We start from the raw sequence: 21585 nt of genomic DNA, 5'->3' as shown, positions 1-21585 counted from the left end.
ATGCGTTTCCGCATGCAGATTGACAAGCGCTTTCCAGGCGATAGCATCACTTGGAAAGTGCTTGACAACTAGGTCACACTGTATAAATCCATGCAAACAGCATGGATTTATACAGTGTGAACCGTAAAAATAAAAAAAATAAAGCTATACTCACCCCCGAGGCCCCGGCGTGGCTGCAGCGCTCGTTCCTGGCTGCCGGCATATCGCGAGACAGAGCGGTGAAGGGCCTGCGGTCACATGACTGTGACGTCACCGAAGGTCCTTCAGCGATGCCGGCATGCAGAGAAGCCTTCGGAAAGGTGAATATAAACTTTATTTATTATTTTATTCTTTTTTTTACAGGTACAATGGTACCCAGGTCTGGATGAGAGTCTCCTCTCCTCCAGAACTGGGTACCATCCGCACATAGAGACGCATAGAATTCGCTTGTAGAAATGTACAGACACGGATTATGTGCGTCTCAATGCAAGTCAATGGCGGCCATTCCTCTGCGCTTCCGCAAAATTAAATGACATGCTGCGGATTTTTGTACGCAGCATAAACGCTGCGGAAAAATCCGCAGCATGTGCATAGAACATGCGGAATCCCCTTGGGGACCATGGGGTGCGGATTACCTAGCGTTTCACAAGCGTTTATGCTGCGGAAATTCCACAGCATAAACGCTTGAAAAACGCTACGTGTGCACTCAGCCTTAGGGTCTCTACTGGCATGGCAATACATCAGTAACTTGTAATTGAGTCACATATTACAAGTGGCATAACTGACAAAGTCCCCTTCCACTGTCTAGTCACCTAGATGCTGCAGTCTCTAAGTGGGGTGTCTAAGGGATTAAATGGTAATGATTCAAGGTTTCTGTGATCCTGGCTGTAAACCACTCAGTCGCCTACAGTAATCACGCAGGCCGTCACTGCAGTGAAACTGTACATCAAGGTGCGCTTACTGCCTCAGCACAATGATGTACACTTAGGACAAGATTCTTGATACGAATTGAAAAAGTTAAAGGGTTGTTCCCATCTCCAAGGTCCTATCCCAATATGTAGTAGGTGTAATAATAATAATATTAGCAAATACCTCCAATTAGAAATGTAGTATAGTTCTTCTGATTCACTGTCTCTTTCCTCATGTGTAGGCATTGCAGGACCTTAAGTATTCATGCTTACGACCACTATTAACTAGCTAACTATCAGTGGTCGTAACCATGGATACCTAAGGTCTTGCAATGCCTGCACATGAGGAAAGAGACAGTGAATTAGAAAAACTATACTACATTTCTAATTGGAGGTATTTGCTAATATTATTATTATTACACCTACTACATATTGGGATAGGATATTGGGTTTAAGTAAACATTCTTTAAGTGTGGTGAATAATAATTCTTGCCAGGGGTTATGGTACTGTGATAGACAGGGAAGACTTTGGAACATTATACAGATGCCTGTATTCTTGGAAGCCTTGATGTGGACTCCTTGCCGGAGGGACAGGAGGCAACAGGAAAAAATATGTAGCATCCCATGTAGTAGCATGTCATCTGTGCAGCTCCAGCACACAGGGAATAGGATCCAGAATGATATACGCACATAGCTCAAATGTGTCGATAAAAAGAAAACTAAGTCAGCTCACCCATTGAAGAGTCCGGACCACGGAAAGCCAGCCGTGCCACAGGAAGACCAATCGATAGAAGAAAATTAATTCAGCTTCAGAAATACATGAAATCAAAAAATGTTATTAAAAAAATAGAGACCAGGATGGGACATTACTACAAGATGCTGACCGGGATGGACACATTACTACAAGATGGGGACCGGGATGGGCACATTACTACAAGATGGGGACCAGGATGGGCACATTACTACAAGATGGGGACCGGGATGGGCACATTACTACAAGATGGGGACCGGGATGGGCACATTACTACAAGATGGGGACCGGGATGGGCACATTACTACAAGATGGGGACCGGGATGGGCACATTACTACAAGATGGGGACCGGGATGGGCACATTACTACAAGATGGGGACCGGGATGGGCACATTACTACAAGATGGGGACCGGGATGGGCACATTACTACAAGATGGGGACCGGGATGGGCACATTACTACAAGATGGGGACCGGGATGGGCACATTACTACAAGATGGGGACCGGGATGGGCACATTACTACAAGATGGGGACCGGGATGGACACATTACTACAAGATGGGGACCGGGATGGGCACATTACTACAAGATGGGGACCGGGATGGGCACATTACTACAAGATGGGGACCGGGATGGGCACATTACTACAAGATGGGGACCGGGATGGGCACATTACTACAAGATGGGGACCGGGATGGGCACATTACTACAAGATGGGGACCGGGATGGGCACATTACTACAAGATGGGGACCGGGATGGACACATTACTACAAGATGGGGACCGGGATGGGCACATTACTACAAGATGGGGACCGGGATGGGCACATTACTACAAGATGGGGACCGGGATGGGCACATTACTACAAGATGGGGACCGGGATGGGCACATTACTACAAGATGGGGACCGGGATGGGCACATTACTACAAGATGGGGACCGGGATGGGCACATTACTACAAGATGGGGACCGGGATGGGCACATTACTACAAGATGGGGACCGGGATGGGCAAATTATTACAAGATGGAGACCGGGATAGGCACATTACTACAAGATGGAGACCGGGATAGGCACATTACTACAAGATGGGGACCAGGATGGTCACATTACTACAAGATGGGGACCAAGATGACACATTACTATAAGATGGGGACCAGGATGGGCACATTACTACAAGATGGGGACATTGCTATAAAAAATTGGTAAGACAAAATTACTCTATGCAGACAATTAGGGCACAAAAAAAATAAATAAAAATTGTAAAACTGTAAAACAAATTCAAAGTAAAGTGATTTTTTTTTGAGACATTATGTATGTACAGTACACACCAAAAGTTTGGACACACCTTCTCATTTAAAGATTTTCCTGTATTTTCATGACTTTGAAAATTGTACATTCACACTGAAGGCATCAAAACTATGAATTAACACATGTGAAATTATATACTTAGCAAAAAAGTGTGAAACAACTGAAAATATGTCATATATTCTAGGTTCTTCAAAGTAGCCACCTTTTGCTTTGATGACTGCTTTACACACTCTTGGCATTCTCTTGATGAGCTTCAAGAGGTAGTCACCGGAAATGGTTTTCACTTCACAGGTGTGCCCTGTCAGGTTTAATAAGTGGGATTTCTTGCCTTATAAATGGGGTTGGGACCATCAGTTGTGTTGTGCAGAAGTCAGGTGGATAAACAGCTGATAGTCCTACCGAATAGACTGTTAGAATTTGTATTATGGCAAGAAAAAAGCAGCTAAGTAAAGAAAAACGAGTGGCCATCATTACTTTAAGAAATGAAGGTCAGTCAGTCCGAAAAATTGGGCAAACTTTGAATGTGTCCTCAAGTGCAGTTGCAAAAACCATCAAGCGCTACAAAGAAACTGGCTCACATGAGGACCGCCCCAGGAAAGGAAGACCAAGAGTCACCTCTGCTTCTGAGGATAAGTTTATCCGAGTCACCAGCCTCAGAAATCGCAGGTTAACAGCAGCTCAGATTAGAGACCAGGTCAATGCCACACAGAGTTCTAGCAGCAGACACATCTCTTCAACAACTGTTTAGAGGAGACTTTGTGCAGCAGGCCTTCATGGTAAAATAGCTGCTAGGAAACCACTGCTAAGGACAGGCAACAAGCAGAAGAGACTTGTTTGGGCTAAAGAACACAAAGAATGGACATTAGACCAGTGGAAATCTGTGCTTTGGTCTGATGAGTCCAAATTTGAGATCTTTGGTTCTAACCACCGTGTCTTTGTGCGATGCAGAAAAGGTGAACGGATGGACTCTACATGCCTGGTTCCCACCGTGAAGCATGGAGGAGGAGGTGTGATAGTGTGAGGGTGCTTTGCTGGTGACACTGTTGGGGATTTATTCAAAATTGAAGGCATACTGAACCAGCATGGCTACCACAGCATCTTGCAGCGGCATGCTATTCTATCCGGTTTGCGTTTAGTTGGACCATCATTTATTTTTCAACAGGACAATGACCCCAAACACACCTGCAGGCTGTGTAAGGGCTATTTGACCAAGAAGGAGAGTGATGGAGTGCTACGCCAGATGACCTGGCCTCCACAGTCACCAGACCTGAACCCAATCGAGATGGTTTGGGGTGAGCTGGACCACAGAGTGAAGGCAAAAGGGCCAACAAGTGCTAAGCATGTCTGGGAACTCCTTCAAGATTGTTGGAAGACCATTTCTGGTGACTACCTCTTGAAGCTCATCAAGAGAATGCCAAGACTGTGCAAAGCAGTCATCAAAGCAAAAGGTGGCTACTTTGAAGAACCTAGAATATAAGAAATATTTTCAGTTGTTTCACACTTTTTTGTTAAGTATATATTTCCACATGTGTTAATTCATAGTTTTGATGCCTTCAGTGTGAATGTACAATTTTCATAGTCATGAAAATACAGAAAAATCTTTAAATGAGAAGGTGTGTCCAAACTTTTGGTCTGTACTGTATGTATAAAGTAAACAAAAAAGTGCACGTTTGTTATCGCCGCACCCGTAATGATCCAAGCTATAAAACTGTATCATAACCCATATGACGAATGCCATTTAAAATAATAAAATAAAAAATAAAACAAAAATGTTAAAAAAAATTAACAAAAGGTGTATAGAAAAAACAATATGGTGACACTAAAAATGTCGTCTCGTCCTGCAAAGAATACGGCCCCTCAAAGTTACATTTTTTCAATGTGCAGCCCATATAAACCGCTGAGTTTGAGACCCCTGCTTTAAACTATTATATAATTTATATAAACATTTGTTGCAAATATAGAAAAAGGGTTTTTTTTTGTTTAGTTTTTAAACAGTTCATGTTTCATAGTAAATAACCCACAATCATCATCTGTATAATTAATATGTGTAGATTTTTTGTGTTTATGTAATAAATGGGCAATAAAATTATTTTTTTAAAATTTTGGGGGAGTGGGAGGGGGTTTAAAACAATTTTTTACAAATGTTTTTCTCATATATATTTGTTACATAATAATATTTTGTTACATAATAATACATGTAACTGAGCATTATGTGTTCCCCGAAAGTCAAAAGACTTGGCTGCAAATTAAGGACCCACACTGCCCAGTGTCAAAGGCAGCTGTAAGCCAAAAAGAGCCTAATGTGCCATTTATTCAATGGCACCACACATATGAAAAAGTGTTCCAGTATATAACATAAAAAAGATGAGTACCGTAAACATGAACGATATGATTGCCAGAGAGAAGCGGAGAGATCCTTCCCTCAAGGACTTACAAGGGAAAAGGAAGCAGTAGGTGATGGTAAAAGTAACCCAAATGGCAGTGTAGTGGCTGCAGGGTTTTTCTACTTGTTAGGGTTCACATTGCTTTAAGGCACCTGTTCGGTGGCTTCCTCTGGGCTTACATCTGAACCCCCCTGCAAAATGGGATAGACCCATAGTTTATAAGGGTGTTGGCAGAGCAAACGTGCCCTCTGCCGTGCATCATTTTTGGGCATATACACCTATTTGAGGTGGACACTCAGACGCAGTCTACTGTTGACGGGACTACTGGCGTTATGCTGATTGACAGCCAGCTTTCCCAAATTAAGCAGCGAGGTGCTGACTGTCAATCATCATGATTAAAGTAGTCCCGCCCTGTCAAAAGGAAGACAAACTGCCGCTCTGACGTGATGTCAGCGGAAGTCTGTGACTGCGGAGAACGGCGCCGGGCATAACAGGCAGTTAAGTAACAACTACCTGCCTGTTAGTGCTTAGGCATATTTTTTTTAAGTTCAGCATATCCTCTTTAAGGACTGGCTCTGCTGGAGAAGGAAGTTTAATGGTTTGCCTTTTTTTATCTGGCTAACCCCTGAGAAGTTTAAAAATTTAGCAGAGACCCCCTCTAAATGTGTTAATGGGTCAAAAAGACATCAAGTGGACTTAAATGCTCAGTGGCTGTAAAGGATAAACCAGAAAAAAACATTTGCAGAGTTGTAGTCTTTATTTTGTTATTGAATTGCAAAAAAAAATGCATTTTGGGGTGAAACTGATGGCTGTTTCAGGAAAACCTGATTATATAATTGTACTTCCTTTTTTTCTGCATTTACAAATCCGAAAAACACAAGCTTCTCTTCATACTTGGCACGCAGTAGAAATCAACATAGCAGTTTGTCTCAAAAGTAACCGCAGTCATATTGTTTTACCCCCTGTGACATGTACCCTTAACAGCTGTCAAAGATCAGTTCACTTAATATACACATTCTTCTTTTTTTGTAGAATCACTCCGCATTATATTTTCCAAACTGGGTTTTAAAGTCCATATAAAGAAAAACTTGGAGGCAGAGGAGATCCTTCAGACCATCAACTTATTCAAGGAACCATCCAACCATGAAGAAAGTGACTGCTTTATATGCTGTGTACTGTCACATGGGGACAGAGGAATAATCTATGGTACAGATGGGCAAAGTGTGTCCATAAGAAATCTTACGTTTTGTTTCTGCAGCTCGCAATGTTCTGCATTGATCGGAAAGCCCAAACTGTTCTTTATCCAGGCATGTCAAGGGAAAGAACATCAGCAGCTAGTCTCTCTACAAACAGATGCATGCAATGCTTCAGATGGCTGCAATATTTCAAAGGATCTAATTCCTGATGAACCAGATTTTCTGCTGGGAATGGCTACCACTTTGCATTGTGTATCCTATAGGGATCCAAATCACGGCTCCTGGTATATTCAGTCCTTGTGTAAACACCTAGACGAAAGCTATAAAAGGTAACATTTTACTTTGTGTGTTCTATATTGATATACTGTTATATACTGAACTGCACATTACATTTGTCCCAAAACTACTAATATTGGTGGGATCCAAGACTTTGTCCTTTCAGGAGATAAACTGTTGTCAGATTTGTTATGTGGCAGTTTGTTTCCTTATATTTATTGGGGTAGGAGGATTAAAAGACAAAGCTGTTATCCAACATTTTTTTTAACGGGCGTGTGTGTGTGCAGAATACACAAGACTAATAATAGCTTTGCTAACAAAGTTGCACTCTGTATTTTTTTAATGCTAAAGCATGAAAACATGAAATACATGAAATTTGGATTGCATTACTGCTCTAGAGAATAGGAAAAACGAAGATTCTTAGCACTTAATTTGGCCAATTCATGCATGTCCAGCAACCAACGACAAGGTGATCTTATTTTGCTGGGACCTAACCTACTGTAATGTGATTCCTCTACTGGGCTGATAGCCTACATTTATATGGGCAGGTAGGATACTGCTGTATTAAAACCATCACTATTTTCTAGATCAGTAATGAAATTTAAATTTCATATATTTCATGTTTTCATGCTTTAGCATAAAAAAAATGCAGAGTGCTACTTTATTTGCTAGTTAAGTATGGAGATGGCTTCTCAAAGTATGCAACTGTTCAGACCAGTATTCTATTTGGAAGTGACGATTAGTCTTTTAATGTTAATAATAGCTTTGGTCATACAGTGTTTTCTTGTATTGTCCTTATGAACTGGCCCATAAATGACTATTTTTCATTAGATAGGTGAAGTTTTTGAGTTTGCCACATTTTGGCATAAAAATTGGTCTAAAAGTTAGTCAACCAGGAGATGGTGTAGTCAGACAAATGTGGCAAATATGTCATGTAGCAAGAGCAACATGATGTATTTGGCATACAGTACAGACCAAAAGTTTGGACACACCTCATTTAAAGATTTTTCTGTATTTTCATGACTTTGAAAATTGTACATTCACACTGAAGGCATCAAAGCTATGAATTAACACATGTGGAATTATATACTTAACAAAAAAGTGCGAAACAACTGAAAATATGTCTTATATTCTAGGTTCTTCAAAGTAGCCACCTTTTGCTTTGATGACTGCTTTGCACACTCTTGGCATTCTCTTGATGAGCTTCAAGAGGTAGTCACCGGAAATGGTCTTCCAACAATCTTGAAGGAGTTCCCAGAGATGCTTAGCACTTGTTGGCTCTTTTGCCTTCGCTCTGTGGTCCAGCTCACCCCAAACCATCTCGATTGGGTTCAGGTCTGGTTACTGTGGAGGCCAGGTCATCTGGCGTAGCACCCCATCACTCTCCTTCTTGGTCAAATAGCCCTTACACAGCCTGCAGGTGTGTTTGGGGTTATTGTCCTGTTGAAAAATAAATGATGGTCCAACTAAACGCAAACCGGATGGAATAGCATGCCTCTGCAAGATGCTGCGGTAGCCATGCTGGTTCAGTATGCCTTCAATTTTGAATAAATCCCCAACAGTGTCACCAGCAAAGCACCCCCACACCATCACACCTCCTCCTCCATGCTTCACGGTGGGAACCAGGCATGTAGAGTTCATCCGTTCACCTTTTCTGTGTCGCACAAAGACACTGTGGTTGGAACCAAAGATCTCAAATTTGGACTCATCAGACCAAAGCACAGATTTCCACTGGTCTAATGTCCATTCCTTGTGTTCTTTAGCCCAAACAAGTCTCTTCTGCTTGTTGCCTGTCCTTAGCAGTGGTTTCCTAGCAGCTATTTTACCATGAAGGCCTGCTGCACAATGTCTCCTCTAAACAGTTGTTGTAGAGATGTGTCTGCTGCTAGAACTCTGTGTGGCCTTGACCTAGTCTCTAATCTGAGCTGCTGTTAACCTGCGATTTCTGAGGCTGGTGACTCGGATAAACTTATCCTCAGAAGCAGAGGTGACTCTTGGTCTTCCTTTCCTGGGGCGTTCCTCATGTGAGCCAGTTTCTTTGTAGCGCTTGATGTTTTTTTGCAACTGCACTTGGGGACACATTCAAAGTTTGCCCAATTTTTCGCACTGACTGACCTTCATTTCTTAAAGTAATGATGGCCACTCGTTTTTCTTTACTTAGAATTTGTATTATGGCAAGAAAAAAGCTGCTAACAGTCTATTCAGTAGGACTTTCAGCTGTGTATCCACCTGACTTCTGCACAACACAACTGATGGTCCCAACCCCATTTATAAGGCAAGAAATCCCACTTACTAAACCTGACAGGGCACACCTGTGAAGTGAAAACCATTTCCGGTGACTGCCTCTTGAAGCTTATCAAGAGAATGCCAAGCGTGTGCAAAGCAGTCATCAAAGCAAAAGGTGGCTACTTTGAAGAACCTAGAATATAAGACATATTTTCAGTTGTTTCACACTTTTTTGTTAAGTATATAATTCCACATGTGTTAATTCATAGTTTTGATGCCTTCAGTATGAATGTACAATTTTCAAAGTCATGAAAATACAGAAAAATCTTCAAATGAGAAGGTGTGTCCAAACTTTTGGTCTGTACTGTATGTTAAAGGAAACTAACAAATTAGTTTAACTTGCAAATATAGTTGTAATCTGCAGACAAATAGCCCTTAAATCATGTTTGGCTGGCTTATTTCAAAGCACAGCTATAAAGAGAAAGAGAAGCTATGTTCTCCTTGTATTCGCTCACTTCCAGTCACTGGGTGGTGCAGGGAGCTGTTACAATCACTGTAACAGCTCCCTGCACCGCAGGAGATTGTTATCACATGCAATACACAACAAACACTTGTTAGAAATTGTTGGGAAGAACTTCCCGACTTTGGACCTATGGATACATCCTGGCGATTTTCCGCGCACAGAAGCTCTGCACACGCGAGTGCCGCTGGGTGTTCAGCGAATACGACAGCTGACATCTGGTTCTCATTGTCAGGAGCAGTGCCTGCACCACTCCCAGCAGTTTAACCCCCTAAATGCCGCAATCGATATCAATCACATCATTTAGAAGGCAGGCAGATGGAGGAGGCTCCCTCTCCCCTCCGATGTCATCGCAGAGGCCCGATCGTTGTCATGGTGACCCGATGTCATCAAGACGACATCTGGGTCACCAGGATAGCAAGTTTGTTAAACTATGGTAAGAGCATGAGAGAGTAGAACTGACAGTTTAACAGAGATCAGACTGCTGAAAGTGAAATTCACCATACAGGGACTAAGTAAAAAAGTTTAAAAAAATAAAAAAAAAAATAATCACAAAATAATAATATAGTACCCATAAATAAAAAATAAACAAACAAACAGAGTACACGTTTGGTATCGCTGTGCCCGGAATTACTGGACCAATAAAACTGTCACACTAGTTAAACCCTTCAGAGAACACCGTAAAAAAATAAACAAAATAAAAGGCAAAAATTATGCTTTTTCATCATACCGCCAAACAAAAAGTGAAATAAAACGCAATCAAATAGATGAATGTAAATAAAAATGTTAATTGCTGAAAACATCATCTTGTCCTGCAAAAAACAAGCTGCCATACTGCTCTATCAGCGTAAAAATAAAAAGTTATAGCTCTCAGAATTCAGTGATGCAAAAATAATTATTTTTTCCAAAAAATTGTTTTTATTGTCTAAAAGCGCCAAAACACACAAAAAAATTATATAAACGTGGTATCATTGTAATCGTACTGACTCCAAGAATAAAGCCGTTTTATCAATTTTACCACACGCGGAACAGCATTAAAAAAAACAAACAAAAAAATCAATTCCAAAACTCGGAATAGAAAGCGATCAAAAAATGTCATGTGCCCGAAAATAGTACCAATAAAAAGGTTGACTTGTCCCGCAAAAAAAAAGCCGTCACATGACTTTGTCGGCAGAAATCTGGAAAATTTATAGCTCTCAAAATATGGCTATGCAAAAACTAGTTTCTGAAAAAAAAAAGCCTGTTTTAATGTGTGACAGCAGCCAAACATAAAAATCTATATAAATCTGGTATCACTGTAATCGCACCGACCCAAAGAATAAAGCAGTCTGATCACTTATACTGCACGAGGAACGACGTAAAAAATGAATAAAACAAATTCTTATCCTACTATTGATTTGTTCATTCTGGCTCCCATGATCGCAGTAAGTCTCGGCTCACATTTATCCTGCGCTCTACACTGAGCGCTTACATCGGAGTTTCCATGTAAATCTCTGAAATAAGTGATTCAGATGGAACCCACCGTGGAAGATTCCCTATAATAAGGCAGATGGAGACACTGTGGATGCAGTCTGGCCTATGATCCGGCGGTGTCTGTCTTTTTAGGCGTGCATAAAAGCGCAGTCTGCGACAGGTTTGTGCACCTCTGAAAAAAAAAAAAGGACACTGCTGAACAGAGGCCAGACGGAGTCCAGAGTAACTCTGCTGCCTCATTACAGTGAATGGATCCCTCAGAGGATTCATCTGAATCACGTCATTCAGATATTAATTTAGATGGAAACCCCCAATGTAAGTGCTCAGCGTACAGTGCAGGATAAATGTGATCCCAAATGTTATGTAAAATGTTCCCAATAAAAGTTTCACCTCAATCCACAAAAAAAGCAAGTCCCCACTCAAGTCCGTCATCTGTCAATAGAAATATAGAGGGCTTCCACGTTACTGGTCGTACAAAGGCTCTGGAAAAGCGCTATGGCTCCTCACCCCCCAAAAGAAAACCAGGGAATTCTGTACTCCCAAATCCAAATGCCCCTTTCCCTTATGAGCCCCGGTGTGCCTAAACGACATCTATTTTTTCTTCACTGCCCAATGGTATAAAATTCTGTGACACACTCGTGGTTTGTAAAATGGGGTCACTTATGAGGGGTTCTGCTGTTCTGACACCTCAGGGACTCTTCCAGTGGGTCATGACATCCGCAATCCATAACAGTAAAATCTGCACGATAATATGGCCCTTCTTCCTTTCTGAGCTTTGCACTGTGCCTTAAAAGTAATTCCCAACTTACATGTAGGGTATTGGCGCACTCATGAGAAATTGCACAACAAACTGAGAAGTCCATTTTTTCCTATTTAGCATTTATAAAAATTAAAAATTTCTGGCTAAAACAACATTTTAGCAGTAAAAATGTAATTATTCTTTCTTCACCACCCAATAGTATAAATTTATGTGAAGCATATGTAGTGGCAACATAGTCACTGCATCCCTAGATGAATCAATTAAGACGTATAGTTTGTAAAATTATGTCAGTTATGGGGGGTTTCTGCTGTTCTGGCACCTCAGAGGTTCTGCCAATGTGACCTGGCAACCTCAAACCATTCTAGCAAAATCTGAACTCCAATATGGCGCTTCTTCCTTTTTGAGCTTTGCCCTTTTCTTCAAAAGTAGTTTTCAACCACAAATTGCATGGTCCATTTTGCTCCTGTTACCCTTGTTAAAATGAAGAATTTAGGGCAAAACCAACATTTTTGTGGGAAAAATTTATTTATTTTACTTTCACAGTTCAATGTTATAAACTTCTGTGAAGTGCCTGGGGTTTCAAGGTGCTCGTCACACATCTAGATACATCAGTGGCTCTCCAAACTCGACATGAGGTCCGCTTTCGATTCCAGCCCTTATTGTGATTCAAAGTTAAACGGTGCTCCTTCCGAGCCCTGCCATGCACCTAAACAGTAGTTTCCCCCCTCATACGGAGTATCGCCGTACTCAGGAGAAATTGCACAATCAATTTTGGGGTCCATTTTCTCCTGTTACCCTTGTGAATATAAAAAATTAGGGCTAAAGTAAAATTTTTGTGAAAAAAAGTAAATGTTAATTTTTTCCTTCCCCATTGCATTAATTACTGTGAAGCACCTGAAGGGTTAATAAACTTCTTGAATGTGGTTTTGATAAGTTTGAGGGATTCAGTTTTTAGAATGGTGTCACTTTTGGGTATTTTCTGACTTATAGGCCCCCCAAAGTCACTTCAAATGGGATGTGGTCACTAAAAAAAGAGTTTTCTAAATTTTGTTACAAAAATGAGAAATTGCTGACCAACTTTTAACGTCCTAACAAAAAAAATGTTTAAAAAATTATGCAGATGCAAAGTAGACGTGGTTTATATATTAACTATTTTGTGTGACATAACTCTCTGATTTAAGGGCATAAGAATTAAAAGTTTGAAAATTGCAAAATTTTTGCCAGATTTCCTATATTTTCACAAATAAATGCAAGTCATATCTAGCTAATTTTACCGCTATCATGAACTACAATATGTCACAAGAGAGCATTCTCAGAATCACTGGGATCCATTGAAGCGTTCCAGAGTTATTACCTCATAAAGTAACCGTGGTCAGAATTGTAAAATTTGGCCTGGTCATGAAGGTGAAAACTGGCTTGTGGGTTGAAAAGGCTAAAGGGGTACTCCGGGAGATAAAAATTCTTGTACTGTTCCTGCAATCATACACTATAAAGAAGAGATGCCCAGTGCAGTTCTATTATCTTTAGAACACTTGTAATTCAGTGTGACGGGAGCTGCTCCTCACTGCTCCCCCCCTGCCATCTGGGTTGTGCAGCTCCCTGCTGCTACTATCAACCAGTCTCCTTATAATATCTGTTTCTCTGCAGAGAACAGCGGGTGTAGCCTACTCAAGGCTGTTCCTAGCTGCCAGCCCCCTGATATCTGACTCTATTCAGTCCAATAACAGGAGGCGTGGTCTGCAGCAGACTTCCTAGCTGCCTGCCACCGGATATCTGTCTCTATTTAATCCAAAAACAGGGGGCGTGCTCCCTTCTAGTAGCAGTCACGTGAACAAGAAGATGCAAATACACGCTGTCATCCTCTGCTGTACAACCCGTGACAGTGCATAATGTATACTGCGATGTGTCATGCAGGGAGCAGAGGTAGAGCACAGCATTGGTTTATTCAGTAGTGAGATGGTCAATCCCCCCATCTGCATATCAACTTGGTAGTGTCCTGACTCCTGCAACTTTATTACTCTGGATTATCATGTGTCTCCTCAGCCTAGCACAGGGAAGCATACATTATGCCCTGTCATGGGTTGTACTGCAGAGGATCACAGCGTGTATTTGCATCTTCTTGTTGACATGACTGCTACTAAAAGGGAGCATGCCGTCTGCTCTTGGACTAAACAGAGACAGATATCAGGGGGCTTGCAGCTAGGAACAGCCTGGAGCTGGCCACAACCCCTACAGCTATTATCAGGAGTCTGGCTGATAGTAATAGCGGGGAGCTTCACATTGGTGTGTGACGTAAATGTCCCAAATAGGAGGGGTGAGCAGTGAGGAGCACACTGAATTACAAGTGTTATAAAAATAATAGAACTGCACTGGGAATCTCATCTTTATAGTGTATGAGTGCAGGAACAGTACAAGAATTTATCTTCCCGGAGCACCCCTTTAAAGGAGTGGTCTAAGATTTGAAAAATGGGTCTCCTTTTTTTTCTGAAAACGCCATGTTGTAAAAGAGTAAAGCTATAGTGTCTGCAATATCAAATACAGTCAATGAACAAAAGTGGTGCAGTCTCTGGATTTTTTTTAAATCTTAGAAAATCTAGCAAAATTTCTTTATAGATTTTTAGGTAATTTTTATATTTTAGTTTTCTTTTCACTGTGGTGAAGGATTGCATATTGTGTCTAGGTTATTTTTTAAACAAATACTTAACATTGTTTCACAAATCAGTAAATGTCTTACTGTTTTCTAGGCAAGAAGATATAATTTCAACTCTAACAAAGGTGAACCTTGAACTGAGCCAAAAACGAGCTGACAAATTCGGTGCAACACAGATGCCACAACCATGGACAACACTAACCAAAAAACTGGTCTTCAGTTAGTTCATGAATTTTTACATCCATCTACAAGAGGGAAGCTTCTATTGCTGCTTCATCTTCACTATTTATACCAGTGACTATGTGGTCCTTGAAAAATGATATCCTCTAAACCACAACATTTATTATGGATATTACTGATCACCAGAGACTGCTACTATTCTGTTCATCTCTGGTGACCTAAGGAATAAACACTTTGACCTAACTTCCTTGAGAACAGATATATGTGGATTCACTTGTGGGACCATTACTCTTGCACAACCAGCACAATTGTAATTTGTTACACAGTGAAATTTAGGCTGCGTGCCCACTATGCGTTTTTCAAGCGTTTTTGCTGCGGAATTTCCACAGCGAAAACGCTTAAACGCTTGGCAATACGTGCCCAATGGTCCCCAATGATAATCCGCATGTGCTGTGCACATGCTGCGGAAATTTCCGCTGCGGATTATCATTGCGGAAAAATACGCAGCATGTCCATTAGTTTTGCGTACACGCAGCGTAATCACCGCCATTGACTTGCATTGGATCTCGTGACATCCGGATCACTGCATCTGTACATGCGGATATCACAGGGTTCAATGTGCGGGTGGTACCCAGGTCTGGATGAGAGGAGACTCTCCTCAAGACCTGGGTAACATAGAAACTGTAAAAAAAAGAATTTAAAATAAAAAATAAAGATTATACTTACCTTCCGATGTCCTCCCGGTGTTTTCTGCCCTCCGTCTGGTCTGCTGTATGGGTCGCGTTGTTGTGAAGGACCTGCCATGATGTCATTGAGTCATGTGACCTGTCACATGACTGAATGACGTCACCGCAGGTCCTTCACACCACCATGAACCGCCCAAGACACCGGACGCAGCAGAGAAAACACCGGGGGCCATAGGAAGGTAAGTATAATCTTTTATTTTTTATTTTTTACCATTCTTATTCTTTTTTTTTTTTTTTTAACTAACTTGGTCACACTATATAAAATCCATGCCGGTTACATGGATTTATATAGTGTGAACAAGTTGTCAAGCACTTTTCCAAGTGATGCTAAAATCGCTTGGAAAAGCACTTGATAACCCGCATGCAAAAACGCTTGACAAACGCTTCTACCTGGCGGGAAAAACGCATGTAAAAACCGCATGCGTTTTTCCTGCCAGGGAGAAGGGGAAAAAATATGCAGCATTTCTGCATCGTGGGCACATACCCTTAGAGTCTCTATAAGGGCTCATTTAGACTTCCGTTTTTCGTGTATGAGTGTTATCCGTGGTTTTCACTGATAGCACTCATATCTGTGATAGTCTATGGGGCCATTCACATGTCTGTGACTCTTTGCGGACCGAGAGGTCTGCAGAAAATCACAGAGACATGTCCGATTTTAATCCGAATGTCGGATGAAAATTGGCAATGCAAGTCAATGGGTCCATGGAAAAAATCAGACAACATTCGGCTGACATCTGAGTGCGGTCCGAATTTCACTGACTGTCAATGGAGAAGGTGGAGAAACTTTTTCTTTCTTATCTCTCCACGAAGAAGAAAAACTGATGGCACTTGAACCACACTCTGATAAAAGTCAGATCAGAATAATTGGTCTGTTTTTCTTGTACATGGAAACAACGGACGTTTGAATGAATCCAAAGTCAAAGGAAATACATGAGCTGCTTTACTGTCAGGGTCTTCATTTTATCCTAATCAGTTTAGGTACTAAATTGTCATATCTGGTGCTACATGGTGGAGTAAGCAAATTGGCACAAGAAAGAGCAGTAAGAGCTTTTTTTCTGAGACAGGTGTGATACAAGGTGTGTAAGCAAAATGGACAAAAAGTATAAGTGTAAAAGTGCATGGGCTGAGCTAACTGATGGGGGTATAATATTTGCATTGGCTATAATTGGTCTTGTTGCTAGAGCTATAAGTACCAGATCAGAGGAAGAAGCCATGTGACACATTCAGGCGGCCACTGTGTAAAGCCGTGCAAATTTATATGTAGTCTTGGCTCATAAATAATTTTGTGAACCTTGCAGCAAAATTTTGAAGAAAAATCCAATCCAAAATTACTTTATTTGCAGTAATGTCACCATTTATGGCCAATGCAAGAATTATACTAATCCTGGACAACCCCTTTAATATTCATATTGGCAGTCCACTTAAAATACTGTTTACAGAGCACAAAATACAGTTTACAGAGCACCTATCATTTTCGAGCATCTTATTATTTATTAGTCAAAAGGGAAAGCAAAGCAATTGTGTCATTAAAAGGAATATAGCTACAGAAAACAAAGTACTGTGTAAATCAATTTTATGTTTGATTTTACTTTTTTCACCATCTACATACAAAAAAAAAAATCTTACATAGTACAGGCCAATGAGCCCTCGACATGCTTGCAGTCCCTGTTTGGCAGATATCACCATATTTTTGTCAGACAGGCTGTCTAGTCCAGTTGTCCCTGCTGTAAAGCAAATCACTGACGTGCCCTTCATAACTGAAGGCGCTTATACACATTAGCATGAAGTTTAGTGATGAAATGTAACTATAATGTGAAATACTTTTTAACTGTGAGATTTGTGTATGTAATACAAAATCATTGGTTGTGCTAATGGTCTTATGTATTATTTCTGAGATGGTGTTTTCTGACTAGTGTGAATTTAATAAAAATTACATATAAATACATTTTACAAAAATAGTTCCCATGCCATTTGTGTTATTGAACACTTATAAAGGTTAGGGCTCATAAGCAGCTAAAGAAATTAAGACCCTTGTTCACAAGCTGATAATCAGTGAAAGAGTATTCGTAGTTTGTGCCCAATTATTTGCCATTGTAATCTTGCCAGCAATCACTCAAAGCTCTCATTCGTCTAATGATTGGATTTTTTATCCATGCCAAAAAATCATTATCGCCAGCACATCACTTCGTGTAAACAAGGCATGTACTTCTGATATCATGGATAGTATACATGGACTGAATGGTTGTATAAGCAATTATTCTGTCTCTGTCACTGCTTGTCAGCCCATGTAATGACTTGACAGTCGATCGGTGCTGATTAAAGACCCAACATTGGACACTGTAAATGGGCCATAGTTTTACAAGAATGATGTGAATTTTATAGAAATAAAGCTCAGTTAATTGGTTATTTCCATTTTTAGAAGTTTTCACCTATACATAGGATAGGTGATAACATGCTGATCGGTGGAGTTCTTGCTGCTAGGACCAACACCGATCCAGAGAACTGGGCTCTGTAGAGTCCCGTCTAAATAAGGCAATGGTCAGGCATGTGCACCACCTCTCCATCCATTTTGTATGGGACTGCTGTAAAAACCCAAACACTGCATTGTACTATCTCTGGAAGTCCTATAAAAATGGATGGATGGATCAGTGTTGCCCTTGTCCTGCCACTGCTCCATTCAGATGGGGATCAGCACATGTTGACAGCACCTACTCTGGTGCAAGAATACTGTATCTTTTTCAGTGGGATAACACTGGTGACTTTCTGCTATGTGGCAAAGCAATATGAATTCTTTAATATGAGTCGGTATTACCCGTGCCTTTAACTATTGCTGCCTTTGCTGCTGGTTCAGCTTCCATTCATTAGGTGGTAGTGACCTACCTCACTTTGCAATGAGACCTATAAATGTTAGTTATGATCATGAGAACTGCACTCATATGTCACTGCTTTCATTGGTTTTAGAAAGTCCCAAGATTGTCGGGTGAAAGGTCATATGAGCATGCAGCTGGGTCTACCTAGTCCCAGCATAGCCCTGGCAGTGGCAGCTCCAGTTATAAGAGAAGGAAAAAAAATTCTGGCTTTTTAATGGCACATCATAAAAATTAGTGAAAAAAATGTTTAGTAACTCTAGAAACAAAATCATGCAAAGAAAATTTTAGTTACAAATGATTTAACACAAATGCCCTATTTGTCAGAAGAAAGGTGGAATGATTAATTTAAAGGGAATCTATCACCACATTTGACCTGACTGAACTATTAATATGCTCATACAGGTTATAGACCGCTGAAAAAAGTCCTCCCTGTATGTCTCATATCAGATGCCTTCTGATTTTTTTTTTTTAAATTAATACAAACCAGGCAGAGTATACAAGCAGTTCAGTCTTATCAAATGTAAAGGGGCTTAAAGGGAATCTATCAGTAGAATCCTAAGCAGTCTATACGGGCATGTAGGTCATAGGAAGCTGAATAAAATGATACCTCTTATCTGTAATCCAGTGTTGTATTCCAGAAAAATCCAAGTTTTACTTAATATGTAAAGGTGTTAAGATGTCTGCGCAGGACACAAATTTTCATGAAAGTCTGCCTCCTTAATGCTTAGCGACACCCTCTGTATACAAATTGATCTCTTCGCTGCATTATGACATCAGGCTTTGTTCAAGAAAGCTTGTCGTGTGCAGATTGCCGATGTCCTAACTTCTGCGCAATGTTTTGTCTTTTTCTGGCCACTGGCGTCAATTCCCCTCTGCAGAGGAGCCACCCATCTACACAGGAGGAAGCTGAAGCCAGTTGGCAAAGGGCCGAACAGCAGAACACTGTAGAAGCGAAAACAGTGGCGATCTGTTGTAGGTCACTCTTTTATGTAAGTTATAACTACAATTAGTAATGTCATTTACACTATAACACTTTACAATTATTTCTGCTTTTCCATTTGTATTTAGTGGATCCTCGGCGCTGCTGATAGAAATCCAAAGGAAGATTCCAGGAAACAGAATAAGTAGCGATACGGTTTATTATCAACGCGTTTCGAATTCATCCGACTTTTTCATCAGGAGAAAACACAAACCCTGATGAAGTCGAATGACTTTGAAATGCGTTAATAATAAACCGCATCGCTACTTATCCTTTTTCCTGGAATCTTCCTTTGGATTTCTATCAGCAGCCCAAAGGAACCACTTGTTCCTTTTGGGCACTTTACCAGTTTTTTAACCCATGAGGTTGCAGCAGCTGATACTATTGTTGTGTAAACAAGCGAGCACCTCCTTCACCAAATTGTTTTTATCTTCGGATAAGACCCTATTGAACTCTTTTGTTTCCATTTATATTGATATTTATTAACTGAACTACGGTTTTAAAAAATTATGGTAACGTACAAAATCATTCAATTCCCAAATTAATATGAATTGTATGAAATTACGACATTCTTTAATCATCATTCAGTGATCTTAAAAGTGAACCAAAACATATAATATAATCCTTTCAGCTTATGACTACACACAGACTATAATTTGTCTTTACAAGGAGTTTAGGCTGAAGGAAGTTTCAACCCATTGAAAATGAACAGCTGTAAAGAAGTATCTTGAAGGATGAGACTTAATAAACCCAGAATAATCCATGGGCATCCATTCTTCACCTTCCAGTAATTTCTTTGTTTCTCTGACTGTAAAGTTGTTCACTTTTTGCAATAAGTTTTCTCCTATACAAAATAAAACAAAACACAGAAGTGAGAAAAAGTAATACGACCACAAGATGTCAGAACCTGATGATTGAACACAAGTCATTCCACGTGCCCATTGGCATACCCGTGACACGATCGCGAGGCGCCGATGGGATGCCATGGCAGCCGTGCTTGTCATTACAATGCTCCTGTGAAAGCCAGCATTTAGCTGACGTTCACAGGAGATTGTGGTTTTCTCTATACATAGCAATGCTGATGCACTGAAATGTATAGCACAAGCAATCGGATGATTGCAGCTTCAACAAATACAGTAAAAAGTGAGAGAAAGGTTTTTAAAAATATTTGAAAAAAAACAAAAGTTCAAATCACCCCGTTTTACCACAATAAAAATAAAACAATAAAAAAAATTCACATATTTGTTATCGTTGCACTTAGAAAAGTCCAATTTATCAAAATAATACAAATTAATCAGATCGGTAAATGGTGTAACGAGAAAAAATTTGAAATGCAGAATGTTTTTTTTGGCCTTCGCAAAATTGCAATAAGAGGCGATCAAAACATCATATCTACCCCAAAATGGTATCAGTAAAAATGTCAGCTGAAGGAGAAAAAAAACAAGCCCTCACTCAGCCCCATATCCCGAAAATTAAAAATGTTACAGGTCTCCGAAAATGGCGAGAAACACCAAAAAAATTATTTTTATTTACAAATTCCTGAATTTCTTTTTCACCACAAATAAAAAATATATATATATATATACGTGTTTGGTATCTGCATAATGAAACTGACCTGGGGAATCATATTGCCAGGTCAGTTTTACCATATAGTGAACATGGTAAATAAAAAAAAACATAAAGCAATTGTGGAATTGCAATTCCAACGCACTTAAAAAATGTTTTACCTACTTTCCAATGCATCACATAAAATGAATGGTGTCATTCAAAAGTACAACTTGTCGCAAAAAAACAAGTCCTTATACATTTATGTTGATAAAAAAGTTATGACTCTTGGAAGAGGAAAAAATGGAATCTAAAAAAAAACCAACGTAAAATCGCCCTGTCATGAAGTGGTTAAGTTATATATGACTTTTTGAAACAAAAGGAACTTTTGAAATTTGAATTCGCCAGGCTTGACATATTTTCCCCCAAAATTTAATTTGCGCTTAATAAATTTGCCACCAATTGCAATAATGAGAAGCCACTAATTGGCCAGAAAAAGAGGAGAGAAGGAGCGAGAGAGTGGCCAAGGTCACTGAGGAGTTTAACACTGCCCTCCATGTTTGCATTGTGTGAAGGATACAAAACAAAGCTGTTATTAACGTGCCGTAATGTACTGTTGTAAAGTACTGCAGCGTATCATAGATCAATCACTGTGTGGCTATACAGTTACAGCACGATATATCACTGGAATCTGGATTATTATTCACAGACTGAGACTACTACTCCCATTTTCAATGTGCTTCAGCTCTGTAGTATGACACATTAATCAGATTAGACCTTTTTCTATCTCTAGGTGGAGGTGGATGGTGCGCGCTGCTCTGTAATTGAACATA

At 40.2% G+C, this 21585-nt stretch overlaps 2 protein-coding genes across 15 annotated transcripts in view; one reads left to right on the top strand and one right to left on the bottom strand.

The window, feature by feature from the left end:
• LOC141161541 (caspase-8-like) overlaps positions 1-14855 on the top strand; it is a 134339-nt gene extending 119484 nt beyond the window's left edge. For all 13 annotated transcript variants that reach the window (XM_073646480.1, XM_073646477.1, XM_073646485.1 and 10 more), the window contains 2 exons: positions 6364-6856; positions 14527-14855. In XM_073646480.1, coding sequence (XP_073502581.1) covers positions 6364-6856; positions 14527-14656 — 623 coding nt within the window. In that variant the 3' untranslated portion in view covers positions 14657-14855. The remainder of the gene's footprint in view (positions 1-6363; positions 6857-14526) is intronic.
• A 4706-nt stretch (positions 14856-19561) lies between these two features.
• The window catches only part of FLACC1 (flagellum associated containing coiled-coil domains 1), an 87834-nt gene continuing 85810 nt past the window's right edge, over positions 19562-21585 (bottom strand). The window contains exon 16 of one of the 2 annotated variants that reach the window (XM_073645612.1): positions 19562-20051. In XM_073645612.1, the coding sequence (XP_073501713.1) occupies positions 19985-20051 (67 nt within the window). In that variant the 3' untranslated portion in view covers positions 19562-19984. The remainder of the gene's footprint in view (positions 20052-21585) is intronic. The other variant, XM_073645611.1, reaches the window with a different exon arrangement.

This window comes from Phyllobates terribilis, unplaced genomic scaffold, assembly GCF_046119375.1.
Source record: "Phyllobates terribilis strain yellow unplaced genomic scaffold, ASM4611937v1 Scaffold_9__5_contigs__length_417890890, whole genome shotgun sequence".
Lineage (NCBI taxonomy): Eukaryota > Metazoa > Chordata > Amphibia > Anura > Dendrobatidae > Phyllobates > Phyllobates terribilis.
This window is presented reverse-complemented; position numbering and strand designations above follow the sequence as displayed.